This window comes from Bos indicus, chromosome 3 (assembly GCF_029378745.1).
Source record: "Bos indicus isolate NIAB-ARS_2022 breed Sahiwal x Tharparkar chromosome 3, NIAB-ARS_B.indTharparkar_mat_pri_1.0, whole genome shotgun sequence".
Taxonomy (NCBI): Eukaryota; Metazoa; Chordata; class Mammalia; order Artiodactyla; family Bovidae; genus Bos; species Bos indicus.
Genome location: NC_091762.1, coordinates 106558272 through 106570831, shown reverse-complemented (window position 1 = coordinate 106570831; position 12560 = coordinate 106558272). Strand labels below are relative to the sequence as shown.

The 12560-nt window shown below is 57.6% G+C and overlaps 2 protein-coding genes across 2 annotated transcripts in view; both read right to left on the bottom strand.

The window, feature by feature from the left end:
- The window catches only part of BMP8B (bone morphogenetic protein 8b), a 31801-nt gene that overhangs the window by 4327 nt on the left and 14914 nt on the right, over positions 1-12560 (bottom strand). The window contains exons 2-6 of the mRNA XM_070786777.1: positions 11624-11813; positions 11045-11193; positions 3021-3221; positions 2237-2316; positions 1644-1754 (exon numbers count right to left, since the gene is read on the bottom strand). Of these exons, the coding sequence (XP_070642878.1) occupies positions 1644-1754; positions 2237-2316; positions 3021-3221; positions 11045-11193; positions 11624-11813 (731 nt within the window). The remainder of the gene's footprint in view (positions 1-1643; positions 1755-2236; positions 2317-3020; positions 3222-11044; positions 11194-11623; positions 11814-12560) is intronic.
- OXCT2 (3-oxoacid CoA-transferase 2) lies at positions 7059-9069 on the bottom strand. The gene has a single exon (XM_070786776.1). The coding sequence runs from the start codon at positions 9064-9066 to the stop codon at positions 7513-7515; it is 1554 nt and encodes a 517-aa protein (XP_070642877.1). The 5' UTR covers positions 9067-9069; the 3' UTR covers positions 7059-7512.

Here is a 12560-nt window from a genome sequence, read left to right as displayed (position 1 = left end):
CGGAGACTCCAGACTTGCACCCCCAACCCTCAACTTCTCACGTAGGGTCCTGCAGGGCCTCACACACATGGGGATGGAAGCAGAACCGCTGATTCCCTCCAATCCGTTCTTCCACCCAACACCTTTGCTGCCCCCTCCTCGTCCTGGAGGAGGGCCTCACCTGGAGGCCTGGGCTCCTGCCCTCCTGCCTCCACTGTCCACATCTCACCCCACCAGGTGCCTGGTTCTCCTGTCGGGACCACAGCAGCTCCTCACTCCTCCCTGCCTCCTCCACCCTCGACCCCATGGTCTGTCCTCCTGCAGCTGCCAGAGATGCTTCCAGAGAGTGCCCAGATCAGGCCCTGCTTCTCTGAAATCTACTCCAGCCCCTCAGTTTACTTGGGATTAAATCTACCACCTGCCGAGCCTATGGGAGAGGCCCTGCCTCCCCCCAACATCATCTCCCTTCATCCTCCTCCCCTCCAAGCCAGGGTCCTTGAGCCCACCCAGCTCACCCCAGTCTTCCCCTCCTCAGGGGACCCATGGTGTTGGCTGTCCTTTCTTCTTGTGTTCACTGACAGCCTCCCCAGAGGGCAGCCGCTGCCTTGACAGCACCGAGCACAGAGCTGGCGCTCCCTCCTGCTGACTGACAGCTCAGAGGCTGAGGGGCAGGGCCGCTGCAGAGCCAGGGGACCAGTCCTGGGAGGGGCAGCGCCGTCATCACCCTGTGCCCCCCTCACAGGGCAGAGAGAAGCCCACACACCGCTCATCACCCCTGAGATTCTGCAAGGAAGGTGGCTCCTGGAGGAGAGGGTGTCCAGCAAACCCCACGTAACCACTGGGAAAGGAGGCATTACCAGGCATCCAGGCTGCTTTCTTAATTCACTCACTCTCACTCTGGCAACACCTTGAACAGCCTCTAACTAGAGTGCCCAGGTCAACGTTCTAGAAATAAGCCTCAGCACACACACACACACAAGCCACTGCAAACACTTAGCAATAAGCAGCCTCAACCATGTTCCTACTAGAAACTTCCAGCATTTAAAGTTACCCCAGACACCAGGGCATCAGAAGATCTGTAGAAAGACAAAGAGCAAGAGGGACCCGGAAGAAAAACAACAGGAGAGGACCGGGAGGGGAAGCCGAAGCCAGAAGGGCACAGGGCAGCCCGCGACTCTCGTGCAGGGAGAGGACAGAACCTCCACGTGTGTAACTCAGCCCGACCCCCAGGGTGTGTGTCCCCAGGAGGCCAAACTCGACAGTGAATGCGGTGCACATGTGTGTACCTGGGGCACGGGTAGTCGTGTGGGATGCCCACCGGTCATGAACGTGCAGTGCCTCTGACCACCAGCAGGCAGGCCCACCCCATGGATGTGAATGTCCCCCATGTGCATGTGGAGTGCACACGTGTGTATGTGTGCACACCAGTCAGCAAGAGCCTGCTGCACGCTGTTCAGGTTCGTGGGACGCAGGGTCTCCATACAGAGTGGCCATACAGGGACCCGTCTCTGTACGGCCGTGGGATTTCACGGCACGTGCAGGCTGGGTTTCCACGTGAAGAAGGCTCCCTGACACAGCAGTCCACCGTCACCTCCTGGCTGCATGCCCCCTCCCCAGGGCGAACCCCTCCCCCAGGTGTCCGGGCAGGAGGGCGCGGTACTGACCAGGGACTGCAGGATGGCGTGGTTGGTGGCGTTCATGCAGGAGTCCAGTGGGAAGGAGCACTCCCCTTCACAGTAATAGGCTGAGTAGCCTTGGGGGGCGATGACCCAGTCCTGGGGGGTAGTGGGAGAAGGTGAGTCCCATCCACGTGCCCTCCCAGCCCTTCATCCAGCACCTGTCGCAGCATGACTCAGGGCTGCCCCCTCCCTCCCTCAGCCTCAGGACACCTCCCGGGGCAGAGTGCCACCCCCTCCAGGTCAGACATCCACTGAAGTCCCTCGGTGAACAGAGCTGGACACGAGCTCCGTCCCCTCCACACGCCGTCAGCGCGCAGCTGCGTCCTCCCCCGCTGCTCCCAGTCACAGCCCCGCCAGAGGCACTGCCCACCCTGGCCTCAGCTTCCCTGCTGCAGCTCGGACATTTTATGGCTGAGGACTCAGTCTCCATAGTCATGGTTTTACAAAACAGCCCTTTTCCCTTCTCCCTTTAGAGAACTTGGAAAACAGAGGAAAATAAAGACAAAGTTCTCTGTGGGTCTACCTCCCCTGGGACACAGGTGGGGACAGTCATTTTGGAAAGGAGAGTCGGAACTCACCAGCCAGCCCAGGTCCTGGAAGCTCACGTACAGCTCGTGCCGACGGCACACCTGCCGGCCGTGGGAGCCGTGGATGTCGTCTGCGGGGACACGCAAGGGCTTTGCTGGGCTGCTGTTCCCAGGGTGGGGGACGCCATGAGGCGCACGTTTGTTGAATAATAAATGCTGGGAAACTAACCCACTTGGTCTCATAAAGCCCATGTCTGCAGCTCTGCTGGTGCCATGACCCAGTTCAAGAACTTTCGATGGCTCCCTCTGGTGGCAGTCACCTCACACTCAGCCCAGCCTCCCCTGACTTTCAGCCTGTGGGGTCCTGATAATCCAGTAAAAGCCCCGGGGGCCCTGGGCCATCCAGCGGTCCCACCTCCTCCCCCCCCGGAGTCACCCCGACCTCCCCCACCTCTCCTGCCATGCCCATTCCGCAGGACATGTGCTCCCATTAAGGTCAAGCAAAGGCTGGCTCCCGTGAAGGAAAAGGCCCCTGGTGGCCTTGATCCTGCAGGGCTCAGCCTGGTGGGGTGACCTTCACACAAACACCTGGACCCTACAGGGGCCCCTGGTTCTGACAGAGACCAGGGCGAGGCCTGCTGATTCCCAAGGGCAGAGAAGGGACTTTGGGGTGGCAGGGGCAGCAAGGGTGGATGCTCAGAGCCCCGGAGACTGTGGGGGGGGTCGCTCCGCAGGGGGCAGGGCAGAGGGTGTCAGGAAAGGCGGCGGGGTGACCGTCGGCCTGACAGCGCTGAGGCCAGAGGGGCTCCGTCCCTGCCTCCATCCCCAGGCTCACCGAAGATCCCCGGCAGTTTGTTCGGGGGCGGCAGCTCGTTGGTCCTTTTCGGCGGCCTCCTCTTCAGGGGCCTCACTGCCCGAGGGGCTCGGGCGGGGCCCGGGCCGGGGCTCGCCCTGAAAAAGGTGACCACGAAAGGCTGTTTGGAGCGCGGAGCCTGTCGCCCCAGCAGACCGGCCAGGCCAGGATCCACACTGCGCCCTGAGATGGAGAGAGCAGAGAGGGGTCACTCGAGGGTGGGCACTGCGCGGGGACACAGCGGGGACCTCTCTGGGCGGGCCAGGAGCTGGAGGTTGAGGCCTTGGGGGACCCACTGGGCCTGGGTTTCCTCCTCTGAAGACCCGAGTCCCCAGTCCAGCCCCAGCCCCTCAACCTCCCCACCTCAGCCTGCCTCCTGCCTGGGCAGGCAGTTCTATGGGGTGAGGGAGGAGCCTTGCCAGCACAGGGTGAGGATTAGTGATGTTTGAGGGCACGCAGGTGGACAACTTTCAGTCCGTTCACGTGACGATCTCAGCCGGTCTTCACGGTGACCCTGGACCGTGAAGTTCTGTTTCACCCAGAAACAGAGCTGCTCAGTGACGGCCCAGAGCCCCACTGCCAGGGATGTCAGAGGCAGGGTCACACCTCCATCATGGGGCTCGAGCTCCCACCCCATCCTTTCTGGGGGTCAGTGTAGGATTTACAGCTCCTGGCTGGGACGTGACCCGGACTCAGTGCTTGCTCTGCTGACACCACCCAAGAACAGGGTGTTCATGTCCCCTGAAGCCCCCAAAGGAGACCCCAGGCTCAGCAGGCAGAGACATTTACCCCAAGTCCCAGAGTCGGGTTCAAACACAAGCATCTAATCCCAGAGCCCAAGTTCTTGTCCACTTATGTTCTTAGCCACCAGGTTTGTGGTTTAAAAAGGAAGAAAGAGAAAAGCCTGAGGGCAGAGACACAACTGGGGCTTTAGCCTCAAAGCAGTGATGCTTGTAAAAGTGGAGTTTTACCCACATCCGCTTAAAGCCTGAGGATGCAGGAAAAACACACTGATTATCCCTGGAAAAGTCAGCTCCACCAATAAAACTATCTTCCTGTACCTGTTTGTATTCCCAGTGACCTCTTGTTTTTTAATTGTCAAAGTGATATAAAAACAACTGTAAAGAAACTTAGGAAAAATATAAAACCCCTTCCGCACTACAATACACCATTTTCATTCTTTCTCGGCTTTCGTTTTTCATGTTAAATTGTGAGCATAGAGCTGCAACTGCTGAAGCCCGTGTGCCTAGAGCCTGTGCTCTGAGACAAGAGAAGCCACCGCAGCGAGACACTCAGGCACCACAACAAAGAGCAGCTGCGCTAGCCGCAACCGGAGGAAGCCCACGCACAGCCACAGAGATCCACACGACCAAAATAAAATAATTAAAAAAAAAATTTTCCGCATAACAAAGAAGTCCATATTTTTCCCCAAATTTTTCCACCTAAACATTTTCCCGGTTCTTAAGTCTCAACTACGAACATTTCAAATAGATAAAATTCCTTTGAGTAGATCTGAATATTTAGATGTTAGTTCATCTTAAGACATTTAGCTTATTTCCTGGCTCTCGTCATAAAGATGAGACTGTCTTTTCCTTTTCCATAAAGGGAAAATGTCATTTCCTTTCCTGATGGGATTTTCTCAGACTAAACCACAGGGATGTGACTACAAGCTCACTGTCACATTTCTTAAAACACAAGGTGGAGCATCCCATTTCCACGTACATTTCACCCCAGTGTTGCAACACTGATGCACAGGCATGTACACACGTGCACATAAATGTGTGTGTACACACAAACACACACAGGCATGTTGATATGAAGCAAATGTACACATTAGCGGGTCGGTCTCATGATCTCCACTGCACACGACGTGGCAAGGACATTGCCTGCCCCACACACAGTTCGCCTCAAAGGTCAGCCCTTACACGGCTGTGCTTCACGCCCAAGTCCAGGGGCCAGAGTTGACAACAACCAACTGACCAGAGACTAACCTTTGACCTATGACATCACCTGCCACAACACGCAGTGGGCCCATCAGAGGGCTCAGCAGAGATGACTCTGCTGAGAAAGGAGCTGACACTGAAGGGGCCCAGGGAGAAGCCATTCGGGGAGTTTGGGTCACGACAAGAGAGAGTGACAGGAAGAGCCGGCCTGTGAAGAAGCGAAGTCACAAGACACACAGCAGCCCCTCCCCAGAGGGAAAGGCCCTCAGGGCACCAGGAGGTGCCTATGGAGCGATGTGGGCAGGTGGACAGCTCTCGGCTACGTGGCACTGGAGTGGAGCACCCCAGTGGACACCTGAGGCAACCTCGGCCCAGTCACCCTCCGGGCCTGTGTGTGCAGCCCCCTGTCCTGTGAGTTCCTGGAGAGCCCTGTCCATAGATGGGCCAGGGAGACCTTGGATGACCCAAGGCTGGGCCCACTGTAGGCTTCTCTCTGTGCAACTGTCTGGTATTGGGGTCTCCTGGGCACAGAGAGGGGGGGTCACAGGGCAGGCCTGGACTGTCCAGGTGGTGGCGCCCAGGCTGCCTGGCTCTGGCAGGACCCTTTCGAGAAAGCAGAGCAGGAACTCCAGGAGCCTCTGGGGCCCAGAGTCCCCGCTCTAGACCTGAGCTGTGAGAGTGCCGGCAGGCACGCCGTCCCTATGCAGGGGACGAGGGTGTGTGGCTATGCCTAGAGATGGGGGCCACACTGTGGCCTTCCCTCCCCCACTGCAGACCTGGATGAAGATGCTGCTCTTCTGGGCCAGGCAGAACCCTGACATGTCCAGCCTCCCCCATGTTTGAGTCCCCCCCATCAGGGCCTGGGTGTCATGGTAGCTCCCCTGCCCGTCCCATCCCCGGGCACTCATCCCCCTGCCCCTGGGCCAGGCCAAGGTCGCTCCCATCCCTCCCCAAGGCCTCTTTCTGCCCTGGGTGCCACCTGAGCCTCCCTGAAGCCCCTGCCCTCCTCAGCCTGCTGCCATGGATGGCACCCTTGTGCCATGTTGAAGGGCAGTCCGGGCACCTGGGGGCCCTGGGAGGGAAGCCAGCTGTGACCTGGCGCCTTTGTCCCAACGGGTTGTTCCTTCACCAGAACTAGGAACTCAGCGCTTTTCCTTCTTCCTACTGCTGAACAGCCCTCTCACTGCTCTGCTTCTGGAAACCTCTGCCTGTCCTGGCTGCTGCTGGAAGACTTCTCCCGACAGCCAGGGCAGTCAGGTCCTCGTCTCCAGAAGCCCCGGAAGGAGATGCACCGTCCACCCAGTGACGCCCATCCCCTGCCCACCTGCTGACTGTCCCCTGACACCCCGTGGCTGTCCCTTCAAGTGCAACGTCTCCACTGCAGGATCTGGGCCTCCCACCAGGGTGAGGATCCAGGGAAGCCTCTCCGAAAGGCCTTCCTTGACCAGCTGGAGCTTCGTGTTCTTACCCACGAGCTCCTGTGCAGCCCTAGGGCCACACTGAGAAAGCCTGAGTTCCATGGCAGGCCTGAGTTTGAACCCTACACACACACACACACACACACACACACACACATTTTTTTCTGTTTAGCTTGTGAGACTGTGGATTCGGGATGAAGTACCTCTCTGCCTCTCTTGAGTTTCAAGGGAGTATGAACAAAAGGCCAGTTTAGGCTCTGTGACAGAGCGGAAGGGTCCAGTGTCTGATTTGGACGATCTGAGATGAGAAAACCCACTGAAGTCCATCTGTCAGGTTTCTAGATCCCTCCCATCCTAAGCCAAAGCCTTTGGAAGCACACGGCTGGACTGTTTATTCAGAGGAGCCCTCCCTGCAGAATATCGGCACTCACAGTCTCTCCCCCTTCAGTTGCCCCTATGACCAGTTTACTGGCTGCCTAGACGTTCTTGCTTCCCTTCGAGAGACAAATGCTTAGCTACAAGAAGGAGAAAAATAGTGGGAAGAGAAGGTGAGGCTACAATGAAAACAAATCTTAGGGACAAAACGAAAGGTCCAAAAGGAAAGTCAAAGGGGCCAAAGGAAAAGAAAGTCATTCTTTAAGACAGCATTTCTCCTGATCACAAATTCACATTTACGTGTGTATGTTTTCATGGTTCTAGGAAACTCCAGACGCAGACTCTGGGTGGATTTGTTCCTCCCCCATCACTTTCCCTATGGTTCATGATTCATTCATGCCAACAGGCACTTCAGTGAAACCCCTTCTGTGGGATCATCTCAAACCACATAGAATTTAATGTAAATATCACAGACAGTGAGGAGGGCGATGGGAGCAGAGCTTTCTCAGAATTCACAGGACATACAAGGTCAACGTCTTTGCTTTCCTCTGGTTTTTAATTAAAGACACGTCTCTCCTGAGAGAACCTAGGCTATCCAGGGGCAGCCAGCCTGGGATGGCAGGACAAAGCTGGCCAGATGCTGGTGAAATGCACAAATGTGACTGTGGCTTCCTTGGAATGCAGCCCTGGGAGGTGACGGCAGAAGCGCACGCTTGGGGACCGAGGTTCACTCTCGGGCTACATTTTGACCTGCTGCATGGGTCTGAGGCTCGGGGAGACGGCAAAGGGGCTCCCCGTGCTCTTTTTGATGTCCTCCACTGTTAGGCCGTCCCAGAGCTCCATCAGGGTCAGCCCTGTCTTCTTGTGCACGTCAAACACGGCCTTCTCGGTGATGATTCGGTCCACGCACCGCTTCCCAGTCAGTGGCATGGTGCACTTCTCCACGATCTTGGGTTCGTTGGCCTTGTTGCAGTGCTCCATGGTGACTACCACTCGTGTCTTGGAACTGGACACCAGATCCATCGCACCCCCCATGCCTGTCACCTTCTTGCCGGGTATCATCCAGTTAGCCAGGTCACCGTATTTGGAAACCTGCATGGCTCCCAGCAAGGTCAGGTTGATGTGTCCCCCTCGAATCATGGCAAATGATTCATCGCTAGAGAAAAAAGAGCCCCCGGGAAGAAGGGTGACTGTCTGCTTGCCCGCGTTGATGAGGTCTGCGTCCACCTCCTCTTTTAATGGAAAGGGACCCAAGCCCAAGATCCCGTTCTCACTGTGAAGGTGCACGGTGATGTTGGGGCTGATGTAGTTGGGGGCCAGGAGAGGGATGCCGATGCCCAGATTGGCGTACATGCCGTCCTCAAATTCAAGAGCTGCCCGCTTGATGATCCGTGTCCTTATGTTATCTGAAGACGTGCAAATTTCATCATCCTCTTTCCGGACGGTTAAACGCTCAATTCTTTTCTCATACTTTTCCCCCTGTATTATGCGATCTACATAAATGTTAGGAACATGGATGTCTTCTGGGGCAAAGGACCCCACGTCCACAATTTCTTCAACCTCCACCACGGAGGTTCTGGCGGCTTTGCACATGGGCACGTTGAAGTTCCTGGCGCTGGCCCTGAAGATGACATTTCCTGCCCAGTCGGCCTTCCACCCTTTCACCAAAGCAAAGTCAGCGGTGATGGCGTGTTCCAGCAGGTAGTGCTGCCCACGGAACTCCCTCACCTCCCTGGGCTGGCTGAGGATGGCGATGTGGCCGTCTGGTAAGTACCTGATGGGTGCGCCTCCCTCCTGGACCAAGGTCCCGTAGGCCGTGGGGGTGTAGAAGGCGGGCACACCGGCGCCCCCTGCGCGGATGCGCTCGGCCAGGGTGCCCTGGGGCGTGATCTCTAGCTCCAGCTCACCCGCCAGGTACTGGTGCTCACAGAGCGAGTTCTCCCCCAGGTAGGAGCAGATGATGCGGGTGATCTGCTTGGTCCCCAGTAAAAGGCCGAGACCGAAGCTCTCCACCCCCACGTTGCTGCTGATCACAGTCAAGTCCTTCACGCGGGTCTTCAGCAGCGCCCCTATCAGGTTCTCCGGGATGCCGCAGAGCCCGAAGCCCCCGATCATGATCCTCGAGCCATCAGTGATGTCTCCCACGGCCTTCACCGGGTCCGTGTAGAACCTGACGCGCGCGCGGGCGCTGCAGGCGAAGCCGCACGCGCCACCCTTCGCCAGCGCGCGCCCCGAGCGGCCGGCGGGGACCCGGCGCCCGAGCACCGACGCCAGGAGCCGCAGGGCCGCCATCGTCCGCTCCGCTCCGGCTCGGGCTCCGGGCCCAGCGGGGACAGGCGGGGACAGGAGGCAACCGCGCGTCCCCGCCCGCGCGTCACAGAGCAGGGGGCGCCCAGCCGTGATGCGCCCGCCCGGCTGGTTCCCGCCGCTCCGCTCCGTCTCCGCGCTCCGAGGGCCGGAGGGGCAGAGCTTCCCGGGCCGCGAAGGCGGGAGGCGGGACCGCCTGGATCATCTGGAGGACCAGAGGGATCCCGGGCCTGACTCGGAGACCCCGAGGCGACGTCCCTCCCGGGAAGCCTGGGCGCCGGCCTCCTGCTCTCTCCATCGCCACCCTTCCTCCCAAGCGCGCTACTCCCGTCGCAGCCCACCCCCCAAAATTCCACCTCTGGGGCACGGGCTCCAACACCTGTGTCCCCAGCACTCCCCGTCCAGAAACGACATTTCCACGGACGTCAAGCCGGGCCTCAACGACAGCCCCGCCGAAGACCTCTTGCTTTCCTGCATCAAACCTGCTCCTCTGTTTGTCCCCACCTCGGGCAAGAACAACACCAAACCTGTTAAAAAGAGCCACTGGCTCAGCCCTGTCACCAGCGCCTCCTCCAAGCACCCGCCTCCGTTCCCTGCCGCTGGACAAGCTCCCCCACCCCAGCTCCCACCTCGACCCTGTGAGGCTCTGGGGCCTCTCTGACTTCACTTCCGTCCCCCAGAGTCTACTCTCCTGACTGAAGTCAGGGGGTCTTTATTTTATGAGTAAGACAGATGAACTTTTCATTTAACCATAGTTGAGATTCATAGAAAATACACCGAGATAGTTATACACCCAGACCAGGTTTCCCCTGGGAAGTGTTAACATTTAAACAACTATAGTACATTTGTTACCCACTCAATGGACAAGAATTTGAGCAAACTCTGGAGATAGTGGAGGACAGAGGAGATTGGTGGGCTTCAGTCCATGGGGTTGCAAAGAGTCAGACAGGACTTAGTGACTGAACAATGTTTGTTACAACTAATGAACCAGCATTGGTGTCTTATTATTTACTAAACACCATGACTGACCCGAGTTCACTAGTTTCTCTAGTGTCTTTTTCCAGGATCCCACCCGGGGTCCTACATAGCACTTAGTCATCACAACTTCTTATGCGCCTATGGGCTGTGAATTTCTCAGATTTCCTGTGGGTTTTGATGACCTTGACAGTTTTTGTCTTTGTATTTGTATTCTGTGGCATGTTCTTCAGTTTCAAGGTGTCTGTTTTTCTCATGGTCAGCCTGGGGTTCTGGGTTTCAGGGAAAAAGACCACGGAGGTAAAGGGTTCTCATCTCGTCTGGGAGCTACATGAGGTGTTCATGGGAGCCCGAGCGCCTGGCTGAGGGGGTGCTGCTGAGGTTCCCCTATAAATTAAATTTACTGCCTCAGCCTGTGCACACCTTGGAAGCAGGTCACTAAGTGTAGCCCACACTGAAGGAGGGGGAGAGGCTACACCCCCATGCAGGGGAGTGTCTCGGAGGATTGTTTTATAAAAAGCTGAATCAGATCCTGCCAGCCTCCATTGCTCTTAAATAAAATAATACTGATTTCATACTTTATATTTTGACCACTTCTATCAACCTCCTCACAGTCGCTCCCTGGCCCTCTGTGCTCCAGCCACGGCGGCCCCTTGCCGCACCTCAGACACACCAACGTGGGCCCACCTGCAGGGTTTCTAGTCCCACTGCCGGGATAAAAGAGGCTCTCCCCCAAACACCTGCTGAATGAATGAATGAAGGCATGAATCCTCATTTTACAGGTGAGTAAACTGAGGCCTGGAAAGGCAAGCAACCTGCCCTACTGTTGTCCCGCACTGAGGAACCCTCGTCCTCTACCTGCTGAGTCCCCTCCACTGAGAAAGGCCAGCCCTCCGGGGCCAAATGAGGGGGCTCCAGCTGTGTCTGCTGCCAGCAGCTTCCTTGGAGGAGCCCCCAGGGGAAGGTTCGATGCTGAGCCCTGTCTTACCATCATCTGTTTCCACATAGAGGCGGAGTCCCAGGTCCTTGTTACGGCTCAAGAGCCAGCGGTCACTGGCTGCTGTCACGTCCAACACCAGCCAGCCCTCGTCCCCAGATCGGAGCGTCTGAAGATCCAAAAAGAACAAGTCAGACTCCCTGTGGACACGAAAGAACAATTAACCGAGGGCCGGCACAGCTGCCTTTGTGTTTCCAGTGCCCACCAGGGGACCGTTAGTGGGGCATCTACCCGCCTGGCTCTGGCCTGGGTGCCTTCCAGACCTTATCTCACTGTCTACTCTACAAAGATGTTACAGAGCCTGTGTACAGATGGGGAAACTGAGGCTCAGGAGCTCAGTGACCCATCCATGGTCCCACAGCCAAGACAGCAAGGTGGGGACTTGAACCCAGGACTGATGCTGGCCTGTCCCGGTGGTGAGACGAGGCCTTGGGCCAAACTTTCTTCTCTGAGGGTGGGCTGCCCAGGAAGCTCCCCTTCTGTCTTCTGGGAAATGCACCCCAGGGCTGGCTGGACCAGACACTCCGACAGAGATTTGAGCAGATGTGTGTGGGGGTGTGGGACAGGGACCTGTTGGACTGCTCCGGGACCACCTCGAACATGCTGATGTGGAGCGTCTGGTTGAGCGGGTGGGTGCTGGGCAGCTTGTAAATCCGGAACTCCGCGGCTGTGACGGCCTCCCCGGCCGGGATCTGGGTCAGGTCAAAGTGGAACTCCTTCCAGTGGGGCTCCTGGTGGCCCAGGGCGGGATCGCGCTCCACTGCAAGACAGAGTGGGGCTGGCGGTCACTCGAGGTTCGGGCTCGGGCTCCAGGGAGGGAGCCAGGGGCCTGGGCAGTCTGGGCGGGACTGACTCCCTCCTCGAGAACAGGCTTGTCTCAGCTCTGTCTCCTGGGTGCTCAGAGGGCTCCGAGAGCTGTGTGGTGAGATGCCTGGCTCAGCACCCGGCACGTGGCAGTGCCGCAGGGCAGCGTCCACGTCTGGCCCCCGGGCCCCAAACCCAGCCTGCCCCACTCAGCATCCTACTGGACCCACAGATGGGGTACAGGACAGGTCCCTTCTCTGGGGAGACAGACTCAGACCCAAGGCAGAAAAGAGACATAACTGAGTGTACTCAAGTGGGACAAGGGCTCCCAGAGCCTGCTGGTGTCTGGATGGCAGGTGAGGGGAGATTGGGCGTGTAGCTGACTTTGTGGGCCTTGGGGTTGAGCGTGGATGTGCCATGATGTCAAGGGAGAAGACACTACAGAGGCAGGGACCAGTGTTAGTAAGGGTCTAGAGCTGAGGGACAATGGCACCAGCAAGGAGAAACAGTCATAACACCCAGCAAAGGGGGAGAGGAACAAAGGGAAGGAGGAGGGGGACCTGAGGGAGATGTGGAAAGGACCAGAAAGAGGCGAGGTAAGATGACAGCTCCCAAAGATGCTGTGTCAAGTGCGGGGGAAGTTGAAGGGTCCCATGGCATGATCTGAGGGGGCTTCCTGGAGGAGGTGACACCTGGACTGGCC